The sequence below is a fragment of the Rhopilema esculentum genome, chromosome 16 (genome assembly GCF_057945365.1).
Source record: "Rhopilema esculentum isolate cy_ngs chromosome 16, ASM5794536v1, whole genome shotgun sequence".
Classification (NCBI taxonomy): domain Eukaryota; kingdom Metazoa; phylum Cnidaria; class Scyphozoa; order Rhizostomeae; family Rhizostomatidae; genus Rhopilema; species Rhopilema esculentum.
Window position 1 is genome coordinate 6,721,394 of NC_142830.1, and position 19,716 is coordinate 6,741,109.

The 19,716-nt window shown below is 36.1% G+C and overlaps 1 protein-coding gene across 1 annotated transcript; it reads right to left on the minus strand.

Annotated features, from left to right (window-relative positions):
• Nucleotides 1-6,752: 6,752 nt before the first annotated feature.
• LOC135681946 (synaptotagmin-B) lies at nt 6,753-19,070 on the minus strand. The gene is made up of 6 exons (XM_065196617.2): nt 18,793-19,070; nt 12,002-12,234; nt 11,528-11,574; nt 10,805-11,168; nt 9,385-9,502; nt 6,753-8,336 (listed from the first exon to the last, which is right to left on the minus strand). Exons 1-6 carry the CDS (start codon nt 18,797-18,799, stop codon nt 8,035-8,037), a joined length of 1,071 nt encoding a protein of 356 aa, XP_065052689.2. The 5' UTR covers nt 18,800-19,070; the 3' UTR covers nt 6,753-8,034.
• Between the last annotated feature and the right edge of the window lie 646 nt (nt 19,071-19,716).

Here is a 19,716-nt window from a genome sequence, read left to right on the forward strand (position 1 = left end):
TGTGCCACTGATTTTCCCCGGAACTTTTCCCCCTCCTTACCCCCACTCCTGAAGTGACGCTCCTGGGTGACGTCATAAAATCTATTGTAGGTTCTCTGTGTAATATGAAAGAACATTGTGAAATCTTTCAATATATGACAAAAAATTGAATTTTACTTATATTGGCTGGGATATAGCCAAATAAATTCATTCACAGTTACAAATCACTGCAATTTCTTCTTCATTTGAACTCCATAAACCAATCCAAAACCACTGTAACCATTGGGTAATGTATCTCTGTCAGATTGTAGCAACATTAACTGAATTTGCAATCATAAAAGTATTCAAAATGCAAATTAACAAAAAAAGAGATTTTGTGACGTCAGACTTGTTTTCTCTTTCTCCGGTCGTAAAATATTGGTCGTTTGCCACCTGACAGGTGCAGTTTTACATCATTATATTTTCTCGTCCATCATGAAAAAGTGCAGCTTTGATTTTGTCTATTGCATTTCTTAGCATTTTTTCATTTCATTCTGGGTTTACGGCCTTTTCCAACATATAAAAACCAAGCATCGGTTCATTTCATCCGAATTTGTAGGATTGAACTTTCTTAAATCAATTCATTGGTTTTCCAATAACCAGGATGAAATTGAATGAAATTTTCCCAAAAAAGGAATTCTCCTTTCTAATTTGGCATAAAAGAGTGATGTCATTTATGCTTTGCAAGCTGAATTTTTATTAAGTTGGAATAAATCCAATTTGTTGTGCATTCGCTATAATGTTCAGACAATCTTGATATTTTTGTTGAATATATCTTACGATATTGAATGCTCATTCATTTGATCTGAATCTACCACCGGTTGGCGTAGTTGATTGCCAGTTGGGAACTGCCTTCATTGTGGGCGTGCCTTCCATCAGAATCTGCCTCTAGTTATGCATATCTAGCATCTACGTTGGCTAATGCGCTGGCTGACGTTTACGCTTAAGGCTGCAAGCAACTGAAATAGCGACAATTACAGCTGATAAAATGTTTGACGTGGAAATATAATCCTAGTAGAAAGCTTAGTAGAAGTAACATGGGCTTTAATCTTGAATAGATGTCATTAACATTTAAAGGCAGCTGGTAAGCATATTTCGTTCGCAAAAAAGGAATTTTTTTAGAATAAAATGCTTGTAATTTCTCGGGAAAAGTGCATTATGTCTTGGTGATGATGTTTTAATTACCCATGATTTGAATCTGAGGTGAGGTTTAAATTAGAAAAAAGTTTAGAAAAAAGATTTTTGTGACATCAGTATTTGGGAGTATGGTTCTGTCTTTATTCTAAAATCTATTACCCAAGCCAAAACAATACCCTGGGTGCCAGAGTCTTCATAATTTTGTCTCAGAAATATAGTTCCAACATTCATACTTTGCTGCAGCGGTCTACGATACTTTATCCCTAGTTTCTTGAAGCTCTGGGACAACCAAAACAGCAGAAATCCATTAGCAAAAGTCAGGTTTTTGCTTGCCATTTTTCACAGTCACTTTGCAATAGGTCTAGCAGATTTTGCAGTTTTGACGATATTTTATGGTGTTCATTTGGATTTAAAGTTGATAATTCTAAAAATGATTGCTATGACATCATCACTTAGGAATTGAATCACACCATTACGTGGATGATAGTAGTAGAATTCCCCTTTATGATTTTATTCCACAAAGACCACCAAAACAAGTTTCACAACTGAATATTTTGTTTTCAGAAAGCATCATTGCAAAGTTAGAGTCATGAGCTGAAACCTCAGCTTTTTTGTATCTTTTGAAAAACCTAGGAAAATTCACATGTACTTTCCGCTCCACAACGGTAGAAAAAAATTCCCACGTATGCAAGGTCTAAAATACTTTCAAGTTTTGCGCCAGGAAAAAACGCTTCTAGGAAAGAAACCGCAAAATGAGTTAAGTTTTGCAACAAGGCTTTCCAAACGATAAATCATCATAACTAAGGATGCTTTGAAAAGGTGCACTTGCTGTTGGTAGTTCCAATTTGCAAGGTTGCAATCGTCTTGTACAGATACGGATAGGCAGACTCTAAATCAAGTGACCGCGAGCTTAACTGTCTTCCAAAAACGTTTCTTTCTATTTCTTTCTTGAAAATCTTCTACTAATATTGATTAGTTCCTTTCAACTTTCTATAGTTTGTTTCTAGAAAGGGCCAATACTCTTAAGCCGAACAGATACGAAATTTCCGAAAAATTTCCGAATCGTGCCCCCTGCCCCTCCCAGTCACAACTCCCCTCAAAAACAACTTAAGTGTTTGGCGCCGTTTATTCGCTGATGCGTAGTTTCTCTCCTTCTTACGCTCTAACCTCTCAAGAGGCTGCTTACGGGTTGACCAAAATAAATTTAACACTAATGACTTCCGAGAAAAAAAGAACGAAGACATCATAACTTTGAGCGTGGAGAGACCAAAGGATAAAATAGAGAAGAAAATTCCAGTTATGGGGAAGTTTCCACTCTCAGGCTAAAGACAGAGCTGACTTGGAACAAGCAGAAATAAAGTTTCTGTAAGCTATTCACCTTGCGTAATAGCATCAAGAGAGCAAAGGGACATTACAAAGAGCTTTAATGGGAAGAAAGAAAACGACTATACCAAGATGGAGCAATTAGAATCACTCGTAGCAGAAGATCTATTGGCTGATGCACCACAACCTTCTTGTCTGAGCCCACTTCTTTTCAATTTTCATAGCTGACTTTCATACTGTTGTTTCCCAATTATGCACTTGCCCATGTTAGCATTGTCACAATAAATTTTAACAAATAAACATTTTATTATCAAGAGTAACAGGCTGCCGGTCACTGCTGCATGCATACATAACAAGCTCAATTCTACAAAGGTATGGCATGCGAATCCTGTCAATGTGAATCTTTCACCTCTCTACGAATTATTGTAATTATTGTGCTTCAACCTTAGTCGAAGTCACCACAACTGGGAAAATCTGACAAATTTGTTCCCCATTGTACTTAACTTCTTGGGCAACTGATATCCCAGACAATCCAGACAAAGCCAGACCAAGGAATCGTTACTTTAAAAGCACTTCTGCAAATCTGCATTTTGAGCTACCTTCCTTTAGGCTGGATCAATGTGGAGAAAACTATAATTTTTAAGCAAAGACCTCTTGGGAAAATTGTCTACGATAATACTGTGGTTAGCTTGCTACTTATCCTATGTCAGATCTATGCAACTTTAAACGTCACGTTGTAGTAAAAGCTTTTTCTTTAAAGATACCACCCTCATGTCGTAATACAGTCTCAATATTTTACATGGGGTGACTTTGTTCTAACTTTCGCACGAACAGCTTGAATATTGAGAAGACTGCAAAAAGACTAACGAAGACCTTATGTCGTGTACATAGGCCTTATCGTTGCCACTGCTAGTCGAGTACATTGTTGTGTGCAGGGAGTTCACCTTGAGTTTTCAACTTTGGTGTTGGGCTTGCATTGAGGGAACAAATTTTGTTACCAAATACAAACTTATATCTTTGAGACAAGTGCAAGGGCAATGACCCCATTGACCTCACTTCGGTGTAGCCACTAACTCGATGGTAAAATGCCAGATTCAATAGGACAGCGTCCAGAAAATTGTTCTTAAGGCCAAACTTTAGTAGAATAAGGTAAAATAGTAATGGAAACAATGAGTGGTCTCGGAGTGATAACAGAAATGCTTCACTGACCTTCCACAAATTCCCCTGTCCAATTAACTCCTATGCTGTTCCAAAGATGCTCCAGAAGGTTGTGGCATTTTTACCAATGGGATCATCTCACCATGGCTTTGCTTGTGATGGGGTTGGAAAAGATTACAGAAAGGGAACAAGACTGTGGTTTGTATCCTGGCATTTTCAGGTTAAGCTGTCGGAACTACAGAAGTCTAAAACAGGATAAAATGGATCGATGTTTATCTTCCTAAAATGCTCATGAAACATCTGAGGTTTGACATTGGCATGAAAATTCACGAGAAGGATTGCTATTACGAGAAATTTTAAACACCCCGCTCAAATTGAACAAGCATCACTTTTTTGGCAAGAAATCCATGCCATGCATTTCCTAATGCGCTAGTTCGATCAGTAGGTGAAAAAGAAACGTGGTCCATTAAATTGGTTTTCGCTTTAACAAATCTTAGGTAAGCCATATTACTAAAAAAGAAGAGCTTCATTACACTTCCATGCTATTCAGAAGGGCTTGGGCTGTCATAAGCTTAATGAACGGGGGGCTTAACAACTCCAATGTTAGAAGCACCATGATTCTTTCTCATGGGTAATATATAATAATGGCAGGGGAAAAGAAGCTTATCTTTAACTGGCAGGGTATGGGTTAAATTTTACTTCACAGATAGGCCTCAAAAAGAAAAAGGTGATACAATTTTCGGGAAGTGAAGACTGAGGACAAAGAACTCCAGCTTGCAGGGGGCTCGGGGAATTGAAAAAATGCCCGATCTTTCGATCTTTCGGTCATTCGATCTTTCGAAAAGGAACTCCCTGTTAGAAAATTTCTCGTCAGGGGGAGTTTTCACCTGTTACAAAAGAGGGGTTGCAATAGATACCTACGTCTTGGGTAAGACCTTTCCGATTTTGATTCTGGATGATACAAAATTTTGCACTTGGAGGAAAATGATTGAGACTTATGACACAATTTTAACGAATGACCAATAAAAGAGGAACATCACTCATTTTAAGTAAATACAACAACCAGCCCAACTGTAGTCAAAGGAATTTCGATATTTGATTTGGTGAAAGTCTGTTGCCTCAATTGAGAGCTACAAGAGCTATTTGCTCCATTTGATTTGCAAGGAATCAAATATCAATTTGAATTGATTGCCCAGAGTTGCACAGCTATTATTTTGCAAATAATTGTTTAATCAAGAGTAATTTCTACCGCGTGCTTATGAAAGTCAGGTGTTTACACATTCAGACGTTAAAAGCACTTTGGGTTGCTTTCCCCGTACATGCACGTCAGTGTCGTCGTTTGTAAGACAAGAATCGTCAATAAATATATACTGATGAAGACTTCGGTCGACACGTTTAAGAGATAGTGTTTTTTTTGAAATTCTAAATGTACATATCTGAGCACATGCGGGTGATAATGTAAGGTAATGGGTACGATTTTCAGCTTTGATACGATACTGTTTTCTGGATATTAGAGCTGCGGTCATCGGGAAACCAAATATATGCGTCCCAATTTGTTTAGGAGACTTTCAAAAGGGGTTAAGGGGCAACCAACAAGGTTTGAGCATTATACAATAAAAGAAAAGCTTGAAAGAAAAGCCGAGACCGATACAAAAGTTAAAAAATGTCATTGCATTCTTGAAGAAATATAGAAAAGAGGATATTGTGATTTCCATTCTAGCCAATGCAGTCAAATGAAGTTATTGCAGCAAACACCAAGTATCCAGGTATTGTGGTTAGTGAACATTGCCGCGAGACTGGCCTCTCTTCTGATCCCCCCATGCTTCGGATTCAAAAGCAAATGACAATTTTTCATCTTAGCAGGTAGGAAAAAAGTTGGTGATGTAAAGTGTCTACGGATATGACAAAGAATTGAATAAAAATCTAATTTGTATTGCAGTCTACTCTGTCTACGAAGAGCGAAGGCGAAGCAGCTGGTTCAAAAAGCGCGTCCAAATGCGGCAGTTATTTGGTTCACTGATAAACAAGAGCTAATAAAGAAAAATATTTGCTATTGTCAATTGCTTGGTTACGCAACCACGTGTATTTCAGTCGAGCTATTATTTACTATGACAAGACTGGACAGGCTTGGCGCACATTCCATGGTACTATCTATGGCATAGCCATATAAATGATGCTATGGCATAAGTAACCGGGGGACCACGAACAGTTAAATTTATCGACAAAAACAAAGAACATACATAACATACATACACATACATTTATGCATACATACACATACACATACACACAGACATAGGGGATGTTAGTGTCACACCACCTAGACCCCATTACAAAATCACTATTTTCTTTTGCTGTCTCATAATCTGCTATAACGCGATAGGAGACATAATCTGCGATCATTTGCTATAATAGAGCCTGAGGGCCTCTGGCTCTCAGTTACCGAATTGTCGTTACCGATATTTTATCTCGCTATTTACAGACCGTTGTCAAAGATGGATGTTGATAATAGTTTATATAAAAACTTCATGTAGTTTAGACTGTTTGATAGCGATAGCAATTTACTATAATTTGAATATTTAGATAATTCTCGAGTCTGACCGAAATTTCCTGCTGAAGTGAACAAATTCAATTAAAAATTACAGAAAAAGCTAAAATTTTAAAACGCGGGCCTGACCGCGTTTTAAATTTTAAGATACAGCATGAAAATTTCGGCACGGTTTAATTTCAATAAAAGATTCCACCACTTTGACCCACTTTGAGGAAATACCGACAACCCTTACTCGGAAAAGGTAATACAGGACAAACTGACCGTTATGAAAAACTTTCCATCCGTGAAAAAATACTTCTCCAAAAGTGTTCTTCGCACTTGAAAAACCAGGCAGCTGCTACGTAAGCCAATAGCCCACAGTGCTTTTATCCTGCGTTGCATTCGAAAAGCCTGCATTTCGTTGCGTCATATCGAGCAAAATGCTATCTTATTATCGAAAAAGAGGGCAAATGCTCGTCTCTGAATAAGGTAATGTATGATATGGAATAAAAGCACAAGCTTTTCATGCTATTGCTTCTGATTTTAACTTTGAAAAAATAGAAAAGTTCAGAAACAACGTCATCAATGGGTTAGGCAATTATCAATAAAATCTATAAACTTACTATCATTTTATTGAGTAGCAAATAGGATTTACTAAACATTTGAATGTAGTAAAATTATCAAAAATTCTTAAAAAGGAGAATTATTGTTTCTAATTACTTCCAAAAGTATGACTTCTACAAAATGATGTGAACTGTATTTCCTCTAATAGCCACCCCGGCGTTTTCTTTTACTTTAAATCAATTTGACACGGCGTTTATTAGAGAGGCACCAAATTCAGCACCAAATGTTTGCCTTATAACAACAGATAAACAAACTTCTTGGGTATACATACAAACAAATGATCAAACCAGAAGACTACATATAACAATGAAATCTAACTATCCATATCTTCCTGAAATTCTTCTACAATGAAATTCTTCCAATATTTTTTCTTCGACAGATTCGGTTAATGCGAATGGAGTAAAATTGTGTGATACAATAATGAAGAATGAACCTGACAGTTTTTGTACGTCCTCTTTCCTGCATATTTTGCAATTCTTTTTAATATATCATCCTTCTGTTGTCGGTAGCGCTAACTGAAAGGAGCGTTTATTTCCATTTTTGAGTGGAAATTGGGGGCGTTTATAAAAAGGAAGCGCTTATTTGAGACCCGTAGAGCATTAGAGGAAATGCGGTTAGAGATTAAAAACAAAACCCAAAACTTTGACTTTGATGTGTAAATGAAAAAACAAGCGTCTGCTTGGTGGCAAAGATGATTAAGTTTTATAAGGAACACCCGGGAAAAAGACTTTGTAGATTAGAGTACTTACTTACTCTAAAAATTTTTAACATTTTGGAAACCTAAAAAGTACTGAGTGCAGCAAATTAACGTTGTTGAATGTGGTTCAATGAGCCTCGAAAAAACAAATTGAAATCACATGCATTGAAATTAAAGGAAATGTTACAATCTATGGGTATTGTCAGTTGCTTATTAACTGCAAAATGGGAAACCATTTTTTCACAGAGTTGCAAAAGGAAACGCTTCCAAAATTTCTGAGCCAGGCGGATAAGCCTTGAGGTGTCCTAATACTGAGCTTTTATAAAAAACGCAAGACAGAAGTATTGACACGAACTGATGTTGCTGAGACCGTCTCATCTAGCGACCTCCACAACGTAGGTAAGGCTCAAGCAGCCAAACCTTACTTCTGGGCTGCAATATCAAAGCCAAAATGTAATTCAAGACTGCAAATACTATTGTTACAAAAATATGCTTAAATAAATATGCACAAAAAATCCAAGTATAAAGCAACTATCAATCTATCACTTCATTTTGAGGGTTTGAAGACTGGAAACCAACCTTGCACGTGACCAGTTTTACAAAGTCGATCCCAGTGCTCCGAGTCTGAGCGAATCACAGTTTCACCTATGACTGGGTTTTTGCTTACTTTCAACAGTCTCTTTGACTTGAGTTTAATCTTTATACTGGCATCTGGCAGGACACTGTCTGATATTTGAAACGTGAGTTCTTCGCAGTATTCAGGCAACAGTGTTCCCTTCTTTGTTTTGGTCTTCAATTTTTGTACAAGCTCGCTGTCCTTGTTCAGTAATGACAGGGTCACATACGAATCTAAAGAAAATGAAGAGAGATTATTTATTGGAAAGTTATGTAAGAAGATGAAAATGCCCTAGATTTGACTTCATTTAGCTTTAGATTTGTAGAAGACAACACAAATGTTCACTGTGTGCATCCAACGGTGACGGAATTTTGGAAGAACATGATTGCCCTGTTGGCCTAGAACTGAAGACACAAGGGATAAAAATATACTTCCCACATCTTTATACAGCATCAGAACGGAATCGAATCTCTTGACGTGATAAAAAAGGTCACGAACATTTCATAACATCATTCATGACATCATAAACTCTTAAGAAAGAATGAGTATTGAAATTTCCAGAACATTAAGAAACTGGAGTACTCAACATCGTCCTTTGTTTCTTATAAAAATTGAGTGTATTTTACAAACAAAAGTAAACAGCAACAGCGACTTCATAATGGCACATCTTAGTTCACGAGAATCAGTCTTACACAGTATTTCGACAGAACATGGCACACAAATTTAAAGGGTTTGTGCTGAATCTCGATTCAAAACGTTGGCTACTGACTATTTTAACACAAAATCCAACAGAAGAAGCACCAATTATGGGCAAAGCTCCTTCAAATGTAAGTTTTCGACAACATCAGACTTATACAATCTCTGTTACAGAGAAATGATTCAATTTCCCCTTCAAATATTTTTCAACAAAGCAAATGCAAAAAGAAGGCTTCGATTCAGTGCATTCTCTAAACACCTAAATTGCCATAATGACAATCCTGCCTTAGCATGATTCATAACAGTCAAAAGGCTATTTGCTATGCAAACTGAGCCTTGGCTGCGAGTCAAAACATTCCGTCACAGCTGTTAAGCTTGGTTAGTATAGAGGCATTTTAAAATAAAACTGTGAAATTTCCATTAGATAATGGAAAATGTTCACCTGTCTTACCGGCTAATGTGAGGAGGTACTGCTCAGTATTGTAAAATAACCCCAGTAGGTTAAACCCGACATTCCCAGCCAATAGACACGAACAACTACATAGCCATATTATTTTCCAAACACTTATCTAGTAAGGAATTTACCTTCTTTTTCCTTGCTTTCATCGATTGGGATAATATCAGCTCGCACAACCTCGGCAATTAATGACCAGTCTTCAGAATCGTAATCAAGAACAAGCTGAACAGAGGCAGTTTCAACATCCTGCAGGAAGAAGAATTACAATCAAAAGTTGGCTAAAAAATAATATATCAACATTGCCTGGTGTGTGTAAACATTAGTTGGTGTCAGAGAACTGTCAAAAAAAGGATGTCGGCACCGAGATCTTCAGTCCACTCCGCTTATAGTCACTCTGCTTAAAAGTCACATTACTGGTTACAGTCACATAAAATTAAGACCCAAATTTGCAGAGGTATTCAGTTTAGCTCCGTTTACAGCAACACCCCGTTCACTGTCATAGGTTTTCAAGCGACATTTGGTTTGACTATAACCAGAGCCTACTGTAGTTTTCACTTAGAGAGTGAGGCAAGCAGAAATTCAGGAAAACCCAGAAGCAAAATGACAGGTTTGAGGTCCAACTTGCGCGATAAACTTTATTGCTACTTCTTCAAAATTCCATTACAACTGGCAATAATTGATGAATCTGTTTCTTGGTTAATAAAATGGCAGATTTCAAAATATCGACACAAAAACATGGAATTTAAATTTCAGATTTCGATTTGAATTGTGGCATTGTCCCCAAGACTATGGGTTTACAGTTGCTAGTGGCAACAGCTACACAAGTTGAGTACCGCAACAGCAAAATCCACTTTCAAAGATGTAAATAAAAGCACCAGAGAGAGGCGAAAGGTTAAAGGGAGGTTTGGAAGCCATCGATTTCAGGTATTATTGCTGTATGTAATCGATGTTAAAGAAATGAATTAGATGAATTTGTGAATAATTTGCTGATTGATAAAGGCGTAACGAAAATTCCCTAAAATATGTTTCTATCGAATCGAAAGACGAAAGCAGACAACAAGCTGAGAAGAATGTGAAAAATAAGGTCATTGTCGTTATCAAAACCAAATATCTCGACGATCCAGTTCGTAAGCTCAAATTCTAAGCGTGTTATCTGAAAGGTCTCCAGGACGGTCAACCCTTAAAATAAGATAAAAAATAATTTCTTAAGTGATTTTTAAAACGTTGACAGAAGCAACGAAAATACAGGCTGAAAATCCATATCTAAAAGAACATATTTGAAGTCCTTTAACAGTAGAGGCGAATTAAATAGAGAATATTCGATATGTTTAGGAATACAGCAAATGGAAACACTGTCAGCAGTCAGGAGTAAGGAGGGGGTCAAAATGACGCATTCACATAAAAAATCCTTCCCAAACAAAATCAATTTGATTTCTAAATCAACAGTTGATTTCGTTCATCAATGTGCAATAAGAGTGATTAAAATTCTGCTCCTAAAGATCGAATAGGAATAGTTTATTGAATCGATATAACAAAAACATAACTTACATAATCCGCCAATGGGTCATACGGTTTCAGCTTTCTTTTGATCACGTGCTCCTTTCCAAGGAGCAGTCCTAGGCCAGACAAAGCAATACAGACTTGTCCGATGCCATCTTGCTTCGTCCATCTATTCATTTCATACAAATAAAGGTTCAAGGTCTGTCCCTCTAACTCATGACTTTCCACTTTTATTTCAATTGTGTCATTAAACGTTGGCCAGAAGCCTGCACGAACCAACTTAGTTTTGTAATCAACTTGCAGACTTTTGTGCAAATTCATGACTTTTGCAACAACGAATGAATAAGCGTAGCCACTCAAATCTCTAACTGGAATATCTTCAGCTTCCATAACCGTGACCATTAACATTTCACTAAAAATAAATCAATGAAATAAACAAATAGCCTGATGCTAAAACACAAGTGGTAGGTTGAAAAATCCAGAGCGAAATTGGAAGAATCAGCAAATAATGACTGCAAAATTGAGAACACTGTGCAACAAGGTGATAGAAATTTGTATATGAAAAACAAGACCAGAAAAGTTTATCGTTAGTATTGTCTTCGCGATGATTAAAGTACATGATTAAAGTAAAACTACAGAACAATAAAGTATGACTACAATAAAGTAAGAGTATTTTGTTTCGTATCTTTAGCTTGAAAAATAGTCCGGTATGGTACAAAATATTAGAGGCAAGCAGACAGAAGAGGCACAAGAGGCAAAATAAAAACAAACCTGATTGTATCGTAGCGAAGTATAAACTTCAAAGAGCCAAGTTCTTCCTATAATATATTAAGAATAATTAAGCAATTTGCATTCAAAGTGTGGATATAATGCTTCAAAGAACCTAACAAAGAAAAATACCAAACAACGACGGGACACTGATTGTCATTAAATGCTAAACAAGTAAGTTTAGTTTAATACTGTTAATAAAACTGTCAACGCTGGTTGTCAAAACTGTCAACATTTAGCCAGCAATAAGATCGATCATATGGGAGCTAGCCAAAATTTTAGCAGTGATTATCACGATAAAATTACGAGAACCTGATTCTAGTTATACAAGCTGAATTTGGAATGGGATCGAAACTAGTTCACAAGGACATTTTGTATAAGCAAACACTTGTTTTCATACAAAAAAAATCATTCAATTTTAAGCAAATATCATCAACCACAATTAATGAATTTGGAACTTCTAAGCAGTCACGTTACCATAGCTTTCTTTTCGATCTTGCAAGGTTGTATTCTTTGCAGTTTTTTTCCTGGTTTAGCAGTTTTTAGTTTAACTTTTTCATGATCCTTTTTCTTCTTCTTTTTCATTTTTCTCTTGCAGATACAACAGCAGCAAATGATGAAAATGATAAAAGCTCCCACTAAGCCAGCGATGATATAATATTTGTTTTTTGCCCAGAGGCCACTCGCCTTTCCTGTTATGTTTGATATAGCTACAAAAGAAACAATAAATATTAGCACAAATTTAGAAGCATGCAAAGAAACATGGTTGAATAATCTGGAAGTGGCTATCCGCTGATGTGATGGACACGAAGATAAAGCCAGATGAGAGGCTGGTTATTTCCAAAGACTTAGAGTGTGCTTTACTCATGTTTTTTACTTTTTGGTACTTCTCTAAGGTACATGTAAGCCAGTGGATTTTTGTATGCAGACGTAGGAAGAAATACAACAAGAATTGAAGGCAAATAACCAGAGTCTATAATAAAGACAAGACAAGATAGAAATACAACAAGAATTTCACTCGTTTTCCTAAACCGTTCTAGATCCTCGCCTACAGTGGCTTAAAGTTACTTTTTATCTAATGGCCTAACACGACAGTTTGATTTCATCCGTCCCAGCCTTGATCAAGACCACACTTCTGTGGCCTCTGGGTGTAAAGAAAAAAAAAGACACCAACGTACAAATAATGGCGAGTTCAAATTAATTTTTTACGAAGTCTAGTTTCCCATAATATACGAAATAGCGCTTTTAGAATATAATCTTGATTTTTCAAACTACTTTTTCAAATAATACTTACGCTTGATGCAAACAGATGAAACAAATTATCCAGCCTAACAGCTACTTAGCTACAATTTGCAAATTTGCAACAAAACACAAACTTCCACCGAAGAGTGCTTGCTCTAGATATTTAGGCCTGCTGAGCGGATATTTACAGTCAAGTTAAAAACAGGGGCTCCAAGAGAGATATACTATTATTCAAATAGTCAAATAAAACCCAATAACAAATCACGCCAGAATCCCGAAAGATATCGCAGCTGGCCAATGAAGAAGTACGGCGAAGGGAGGGTGGGCCTTCTGAGCGCATGCATTTCAAAAGCGCAAATTGACTGGGAAAGCTCGGGAGCAACATGGCCAACACAAGCTTTTTCGAAAATGATGAACAAACTGGTTTAATTTCGTAAAGGTAACTTCAAGAAATGTTGTTACGTTGCATAGCGCTAAGCGCACATACATTATATGCTATATAAAGTGAGAATAATTTCAATACGTCCCGAGTTCACTTCTATCGAAATGGCTAAACACTTTACGAACTCAGTAGGTAGAAAAAATGATTCGACAAAATCGAGCAAGTTTTTAAGGCCTTAATAAAACTCATTGTGGCTTACAGACGTCTAAATACAATTTCAACTATGGATTAAAGATGAGATACAAGCAGAAAAGGCAAGGAGCACTTGGGTTGACTTTCACTAAGTATCTTTGTCTATTAAAGTGCTATTTAAAAGTTTTTGAATACTTCAGCCTTTTTGTGCAGACTCGAGCTTTTAAATAGGATAGTCAAATTGTTTTAAACAAAAAGTCTAACATATGTTACATATGTTATAGGCCTTTTGTGTAACATATGTTTACATTTTTCATATTCTTTACCTATCCATAATCCCTAGCCTAGCAACGAAATTAAAAGTTCTGAAGGTGTTTTTGCGTTTAGTTATAATCAAGACATAGACGTAGGAAGCATTTCAAAAGTACAGGTAACATATAGGCAAGGCAAAAAGGGGCACTTATGTGATCTGCGAATTTTTAAATTACCCCCGTTTCAGGAAAAGATGGGAGCACTTGTTCCCTGTTCCCCTGGTCCGCAGGCCTATGACTTAAGATGTACATTGCTATTACTTACAAAGTAAACTAGAAATCTGACTTGAAATAACACTTTCTTGTACAATTTTTGATGTAAAATAAACCCTTAAAACAGGTTGCACTAATTAAAAAAAACTATTAAATCAATATCTGTTGTTCTTTGCAATTTAACCTTAGAAGAAGGGAAACAAATATCCCAAGCCATGAAGCATTGGATGGAACCACAAATGTCTTTATAACAATGACTTGATTGAAATTTTGTCCCTTAGCCTTTTGCACTTTTTGTTACATGCTTATTCCTCCCTGGCCATTATTACAGATCAATGGAAGTTTTTTCAATAACATTATTTTAACAATCAGAATAAAAGATTGAAAATAGCACAGAAAAGCGAAACAAGACATACTCAAGTACTTTTCACCCAACAATCGTCAGAGTAAAAACGTCGGATAATGTCCAAAAGTAAGCACAATATTTATATCCGAATTTGGATTGAAAGTAACGTGAGAGGGAGAAGAGCGATAAAACAAAGAACCAATCAAACCCACTTTTCTTCCTTTCATGTTACTATCAATTCACATCTGGATATAAAAGTACTCGTATGCCATGTTTCTGCTTTTACATGCTATTTTCGAATTTTGCAGTACCAACAGCTCAAAAATTAATGTAAAACATTTAGCCAAATTTTAGGACACCGAATTGCTATGCTTATCAAGATATGTCTGTGTCCTTCGAATAAGTCTACATGTTCCAAGCATTCACGTCAACAGAAATATCATACATACCTTTGCAAACTTATTGGATTTTAAAAGTCAGAACAACAAGAATCAATTTTAAAAATCATGAAAGAAAATATAATTTACCTTATACCAAAAAATGATAGCCACAATAACAGATATATGCCAAATGTATACAGATATTAAATGAAGCCTCACTGAACTTTGGTGCCTACTTATTTATAAAGCAATAATTAATTATTGATAGGGAAAATATATTATATATAAGCATACCAGGTGTCACAGATAAAACTTAGCTATTATCCTACATTAAAAAAGCCACATAAACAGACCTCATTAATCTGCACGAGCGCACAAAATTTATCCTCAGGAATTTCTGCAGGCACATTTCTGAATCGATTTTTATTTACCTTTATTGTATTACAGTCATGTTTCTTTAAAGGCATTGAGTCATGGTAAATAGGCCTTCTCTATAGGGGGTCATTTGGTTTCGGCGTGATCGCTGCTGTTTCATGTGATATTTGCATCCGTTGTTGACAACTTGCTATTGATGAAAATTGTTTTTTCGATCAGTACGAGGTGTGTTCATGAGACCAGTTCCAGGTCAACCAATAGCATCGCAGTCATGAAAATCATGACTCAGTGGATTTTGGCACTTAGGTATACCCAATCCATTTTTTGCCATCGAAATTGAATGGTCAAATAGAAATATAAAAGGTAGTAGTTGCAAGTCTTTATTACCAAAATGACAGAAGGTCCTTATTCTAAAGGCGCCATTTGATTCTCAAAATAAAGGTCGCTGTTTGTTTCTTTTCCTCTATCATCTCTTGGTGGAAGATATCATTAACAACTACTGAATCGCTTTTTTCTCAGAGTATTATGTTATGACTTGTAAAACTCACTCGCGCATAGTAGGCTGAAAATAGCACACTCCCTTAAGTTTAAGTCTTCAAGCTTTTGAACCTGGTAGCCATCAACTTTTGGCGTATTTGATCAAAATTTCATGGTACACTTCCAAATAATCCATTAAAAACAAAATGATAAACTCAAAGCTAAGAAACAGAATCCTAATATAATGCTTCTTATAACAAGACATCTCAATGAAAGTAATTGGTAATAGAGCCTTTGATGGCTATTTTTCACATCTTTGAAATGAGAAAAGCCCAGTGTAATGTCGAATTTCTTGCAACCTTTGCCAAGGAAGCAAAAGCAAAATCCTAAAATTTAGAAACCTTGAAAGAAGATGTTGCAAACAAAACTGCTCCATTAAAAGTGAAGCTTTTAAGATATTAAAAAGAGTTTTTACTGAAGATGTCTTTATTTGATGAAATCGATAACAACGATAGGGCTTCTTGACAACCCAAAACAACTCATAGATAAAAACTGGTAGCATTTATTATGCCATCTGCTCATTTTTACATGTAGTTCATGATGATATTGATAAGGTATATGATTTTGACAAACCTAAGTTGGTGTAGCAGCACTGAGCGTAACAAGGAGGTTCTCAATTTATAGGGTGCAATTTATGACTATAAATTGCTACCTATTTTACTTGCAGACACATTTTTACTCTGCTTTGCACTTGCAGGCACAAAATATTATTAATGAGCCCTGCACATAAAACACCAGGTGAAAGCAAGCCTTACTCTAAGGTACAAGAGTCCTTACTCTCTATCTGTATCATTGGTATTCTTTAAAATTTCAAAGTTAAATTTGACTGACACCAGACACTGCCAATCTTTTAGAAATGTGGACATAATGATAAGATGGTGAAACAAGTGTAATGACATAAGTTGTGTAAATATTCAGAGTGGATTCCAGGATTTTAAGTGACTACATTGTATTTTGTATTTGCCCATTGTATTTACAGGACACGCCTACTATCTGGAACATGGTCATTCTAATCTAAATATACAAATATTCAGAAATGAATGGAATGCCCCCTTTTAAGAAGAACTTCAGGAAAAAAATTGAAAAACTATGGTTACTCATACCCTATCAGTTAAGCTACCAATTTGAATCTGAGTTTGCAAAAAAATTAGCACTATTTGTGCTGTCTTGGGTGCCTTTTTCAGAGCAAATCCCCAAACTGACTATCACTCAATTCTGGCTGGTTAGCAAAGAACGGGTCAGATCATTCTGGCTACACATCTTATCTGTTGCATTGTTCTAAGTTTTTTGAATGTCTTGGGATGATAACTTGTCAACATTTTGTGCTAATAAATCTAATAAGATAAACAGAGACAAGTGTAAAAACATTGAAAGAATTGATATAGGTGTAAAAACAGTGGCGATAAACACACCTCTATGTCTAGAGAAATATTCCATATTGCACTTTAAGGAGAAGTAGCTTTGACTACAAATCAAACAAAGAGAATAAAATTCTACCTCAAGCAAATCTGGACCTGCCCCTGGATATTTGTGCTATGTATCATGATCAAAATATTGAATATTGGTACTATGCGTTTGAGAGAAATCACTGAGCCATTGAACATTAGATTCACCAATTGCATCCGTACCTCTCAATTCTTATACCCCACTAGACATATCTATCAGTTCATATGGCGATTTGCTAAATTTTGGGCAAAGTAACAATTTTGGCAGATGAAATTTAAATTTCATTGAAATTTAAAGATTAAGAACATAATATGTGTACATAGAACTACAATTCCCAATTGATTAACTTAGGCTACATTCACACTGCTTTGTATTTGTTTCGCTTTGTTTATGTTGATGAAAATGCTGTCTGTTCACACTTATCCGTTTTCAAAGGAATACGATTTTAATACAGCAAGTGTTCACACTGCTCCAACAAAAATGCTGTTGGTGGCCTCATTTTTGAAGAGAGGCGTTCATGAATCCTCAGCAAATTGACGTCATTATGAATGAAATTAAATAAAAGCAAATTGTGAAAAACTTTGTTGTTACAGCTACCAGTTCATTGTGAATTCTCAATTTCAAAATTTTTGAGATTTGGTGTGCTAGAAAGCACGTATTTTGTTGCTGTTGTTAGCATATTCAAATGTATCCGTTTTTGGTGTTCACATGTGCATCTTAAACAAAAACATTTTTCAGTATAAAATCATTTCCCTATAAATGTTGATGAAATACAAATTTTGGTTTTTTGCAAGTTTAATTTGTATCTTTTGCAAAAGATTTAATCAAGAAGAATAACTATTCTTTCAAAACATCTGTTGTAAGATCTGGTGGCGACTGTTACTCAAAATGTAATGGTTATTGTTCTTGTCCTGTTGGCCAAGGGCAGACACTTGGTCAAATATTGGGGGGCCAAGCCAATTGTTTTGATAATATGATGTCATGTTTTCCCATTGATTTAGAACAAAATACCATTGTCTGCCAAAGTAATGAGGGCAAATGCCCCCCTCAACCCCTCCCCCACTGCTGTTGGCTAACTTATATATGATTGTTACCAAAATGCCCAGTAAAGAATAGGTAGCCTTCAAGGCTAGATGTTAAATTCATAGACATTGTGAGAAAAATCTAAGATTTGTAAATGAATAAGAGGATGAACTTAGATCAATAAAATAAGTAATTCAAGTTTAAAACTATTGACTACCCTTCTGTGGTTTATAAACAACAGTTGAAAAAGCATACAAATTTTAAGCAAATTGATTACCTGTGGATTTTGAGAACAGATTCTAGGCAATAACAAAATAAAAAATGATGTCAAAATCTTAAGATCAGCAACTAATTAAATTTCAATTTGTATTGTGTTCGCATTGGAAATTCTAACAACAGCCTTCGAATGAAGCTGCATAAATAGTTTTTTGTCTATGTAATCTAAACTGTTTACATATTTTTCCTTGTTTTGCCATGATTAAAGTTTATTTAATAATTGCTCGTTAATATTAAATAATTCGTTGTATATAATAATAAATACTCGTTGTATTTAATAATTCTGACGATTCAGCCCACATATCAGGCACCGCGGAGCAGGGGGGGCTGGGGGGCCGCGGGGCCTGCATATTCACAGACGATGAAATTTTGTTTCGGCAGCTTCACGCTAAAGAGATTTTATAATCTGGTCATCACACACAAGTTCCTTAACAAAATCTTACTTACCAAGGCCTATTGTGTAATTAAATATACTGGTAAACGCGTTGAAAAACGTTTTTCAGGTAGTTTGTTTAAGAAAAGCAAAGATTCTTTCTCATACTCACTGCCCATTTTCAATAACGTTCTCGACTCCTCCTTCTAATGTTGTAATTGTCTTCTTCCGCTTATTTGAAGATGGATGAGGAGTGTATGCCAGCTAATGTCATGACAATGAAGTGACTTTAACACATCTAAGTCATTTGTTAATTCTGCGGCATCACTTTTGACAGCAAAGTATAGCTTACTATCAAAAACAGCACCTCTCGATGCCAAATAAGCAACCAGAAAACCACCTCAAGATATTCAAGCCTCAGTGCTTCGAGCACCGTGCCATCGCAGAGGTCATTTAAGGAGGCTATGCTTACTCATTTTTCTCAAATTACATTGTTACCTGGCAACACTTTCAAGTTCAATGCATGCTACAATCCTTGCCAAAATTGTTGGAACACTTGCGCAAAGCTGAAGCTTTTTTTAAAAAATCCCTAGCCCCCCCTCTCCCCATTACAATGTTGTTAAATTGGGCTGTTTTGATCCTGAAGGTAAAAATTTCTTCACTGAAAGCTGTATGAAGATATAGAGAAACTAAACCAACAGTGTACGGGGGGAGGGGGTCAAAATTTTTGAAGCGGCAGTGATATTTTGGTAAGGTAGTTTTAGACTTGCTTATTAATTTGCATGCTGCGATGGGAAAGGCATTCCAGTTATTTTTTGCAAGGATTGTATGTTTTTTTATCGTATGGTTTGCCCATTGTTGGATTGCCTGGGTTGCCTACAATGACTGCTTATCAGACATTTGCGACAGATTCTTTCTAACAAATCAACCCGAATATTCAAGTAGGAAAAAATACGGTAGGACAATTTTTGCAGCTCTTCAAACCTGGAACCGACCCTTTGTTCAGGTGACAGGATACTCGACAAGGAAAAAGGGCTTACTGCCAGGGCCCAGGGGTGTAGTGCTAGAGGGTCTCAGGGGAATGATCCCCTTTGTG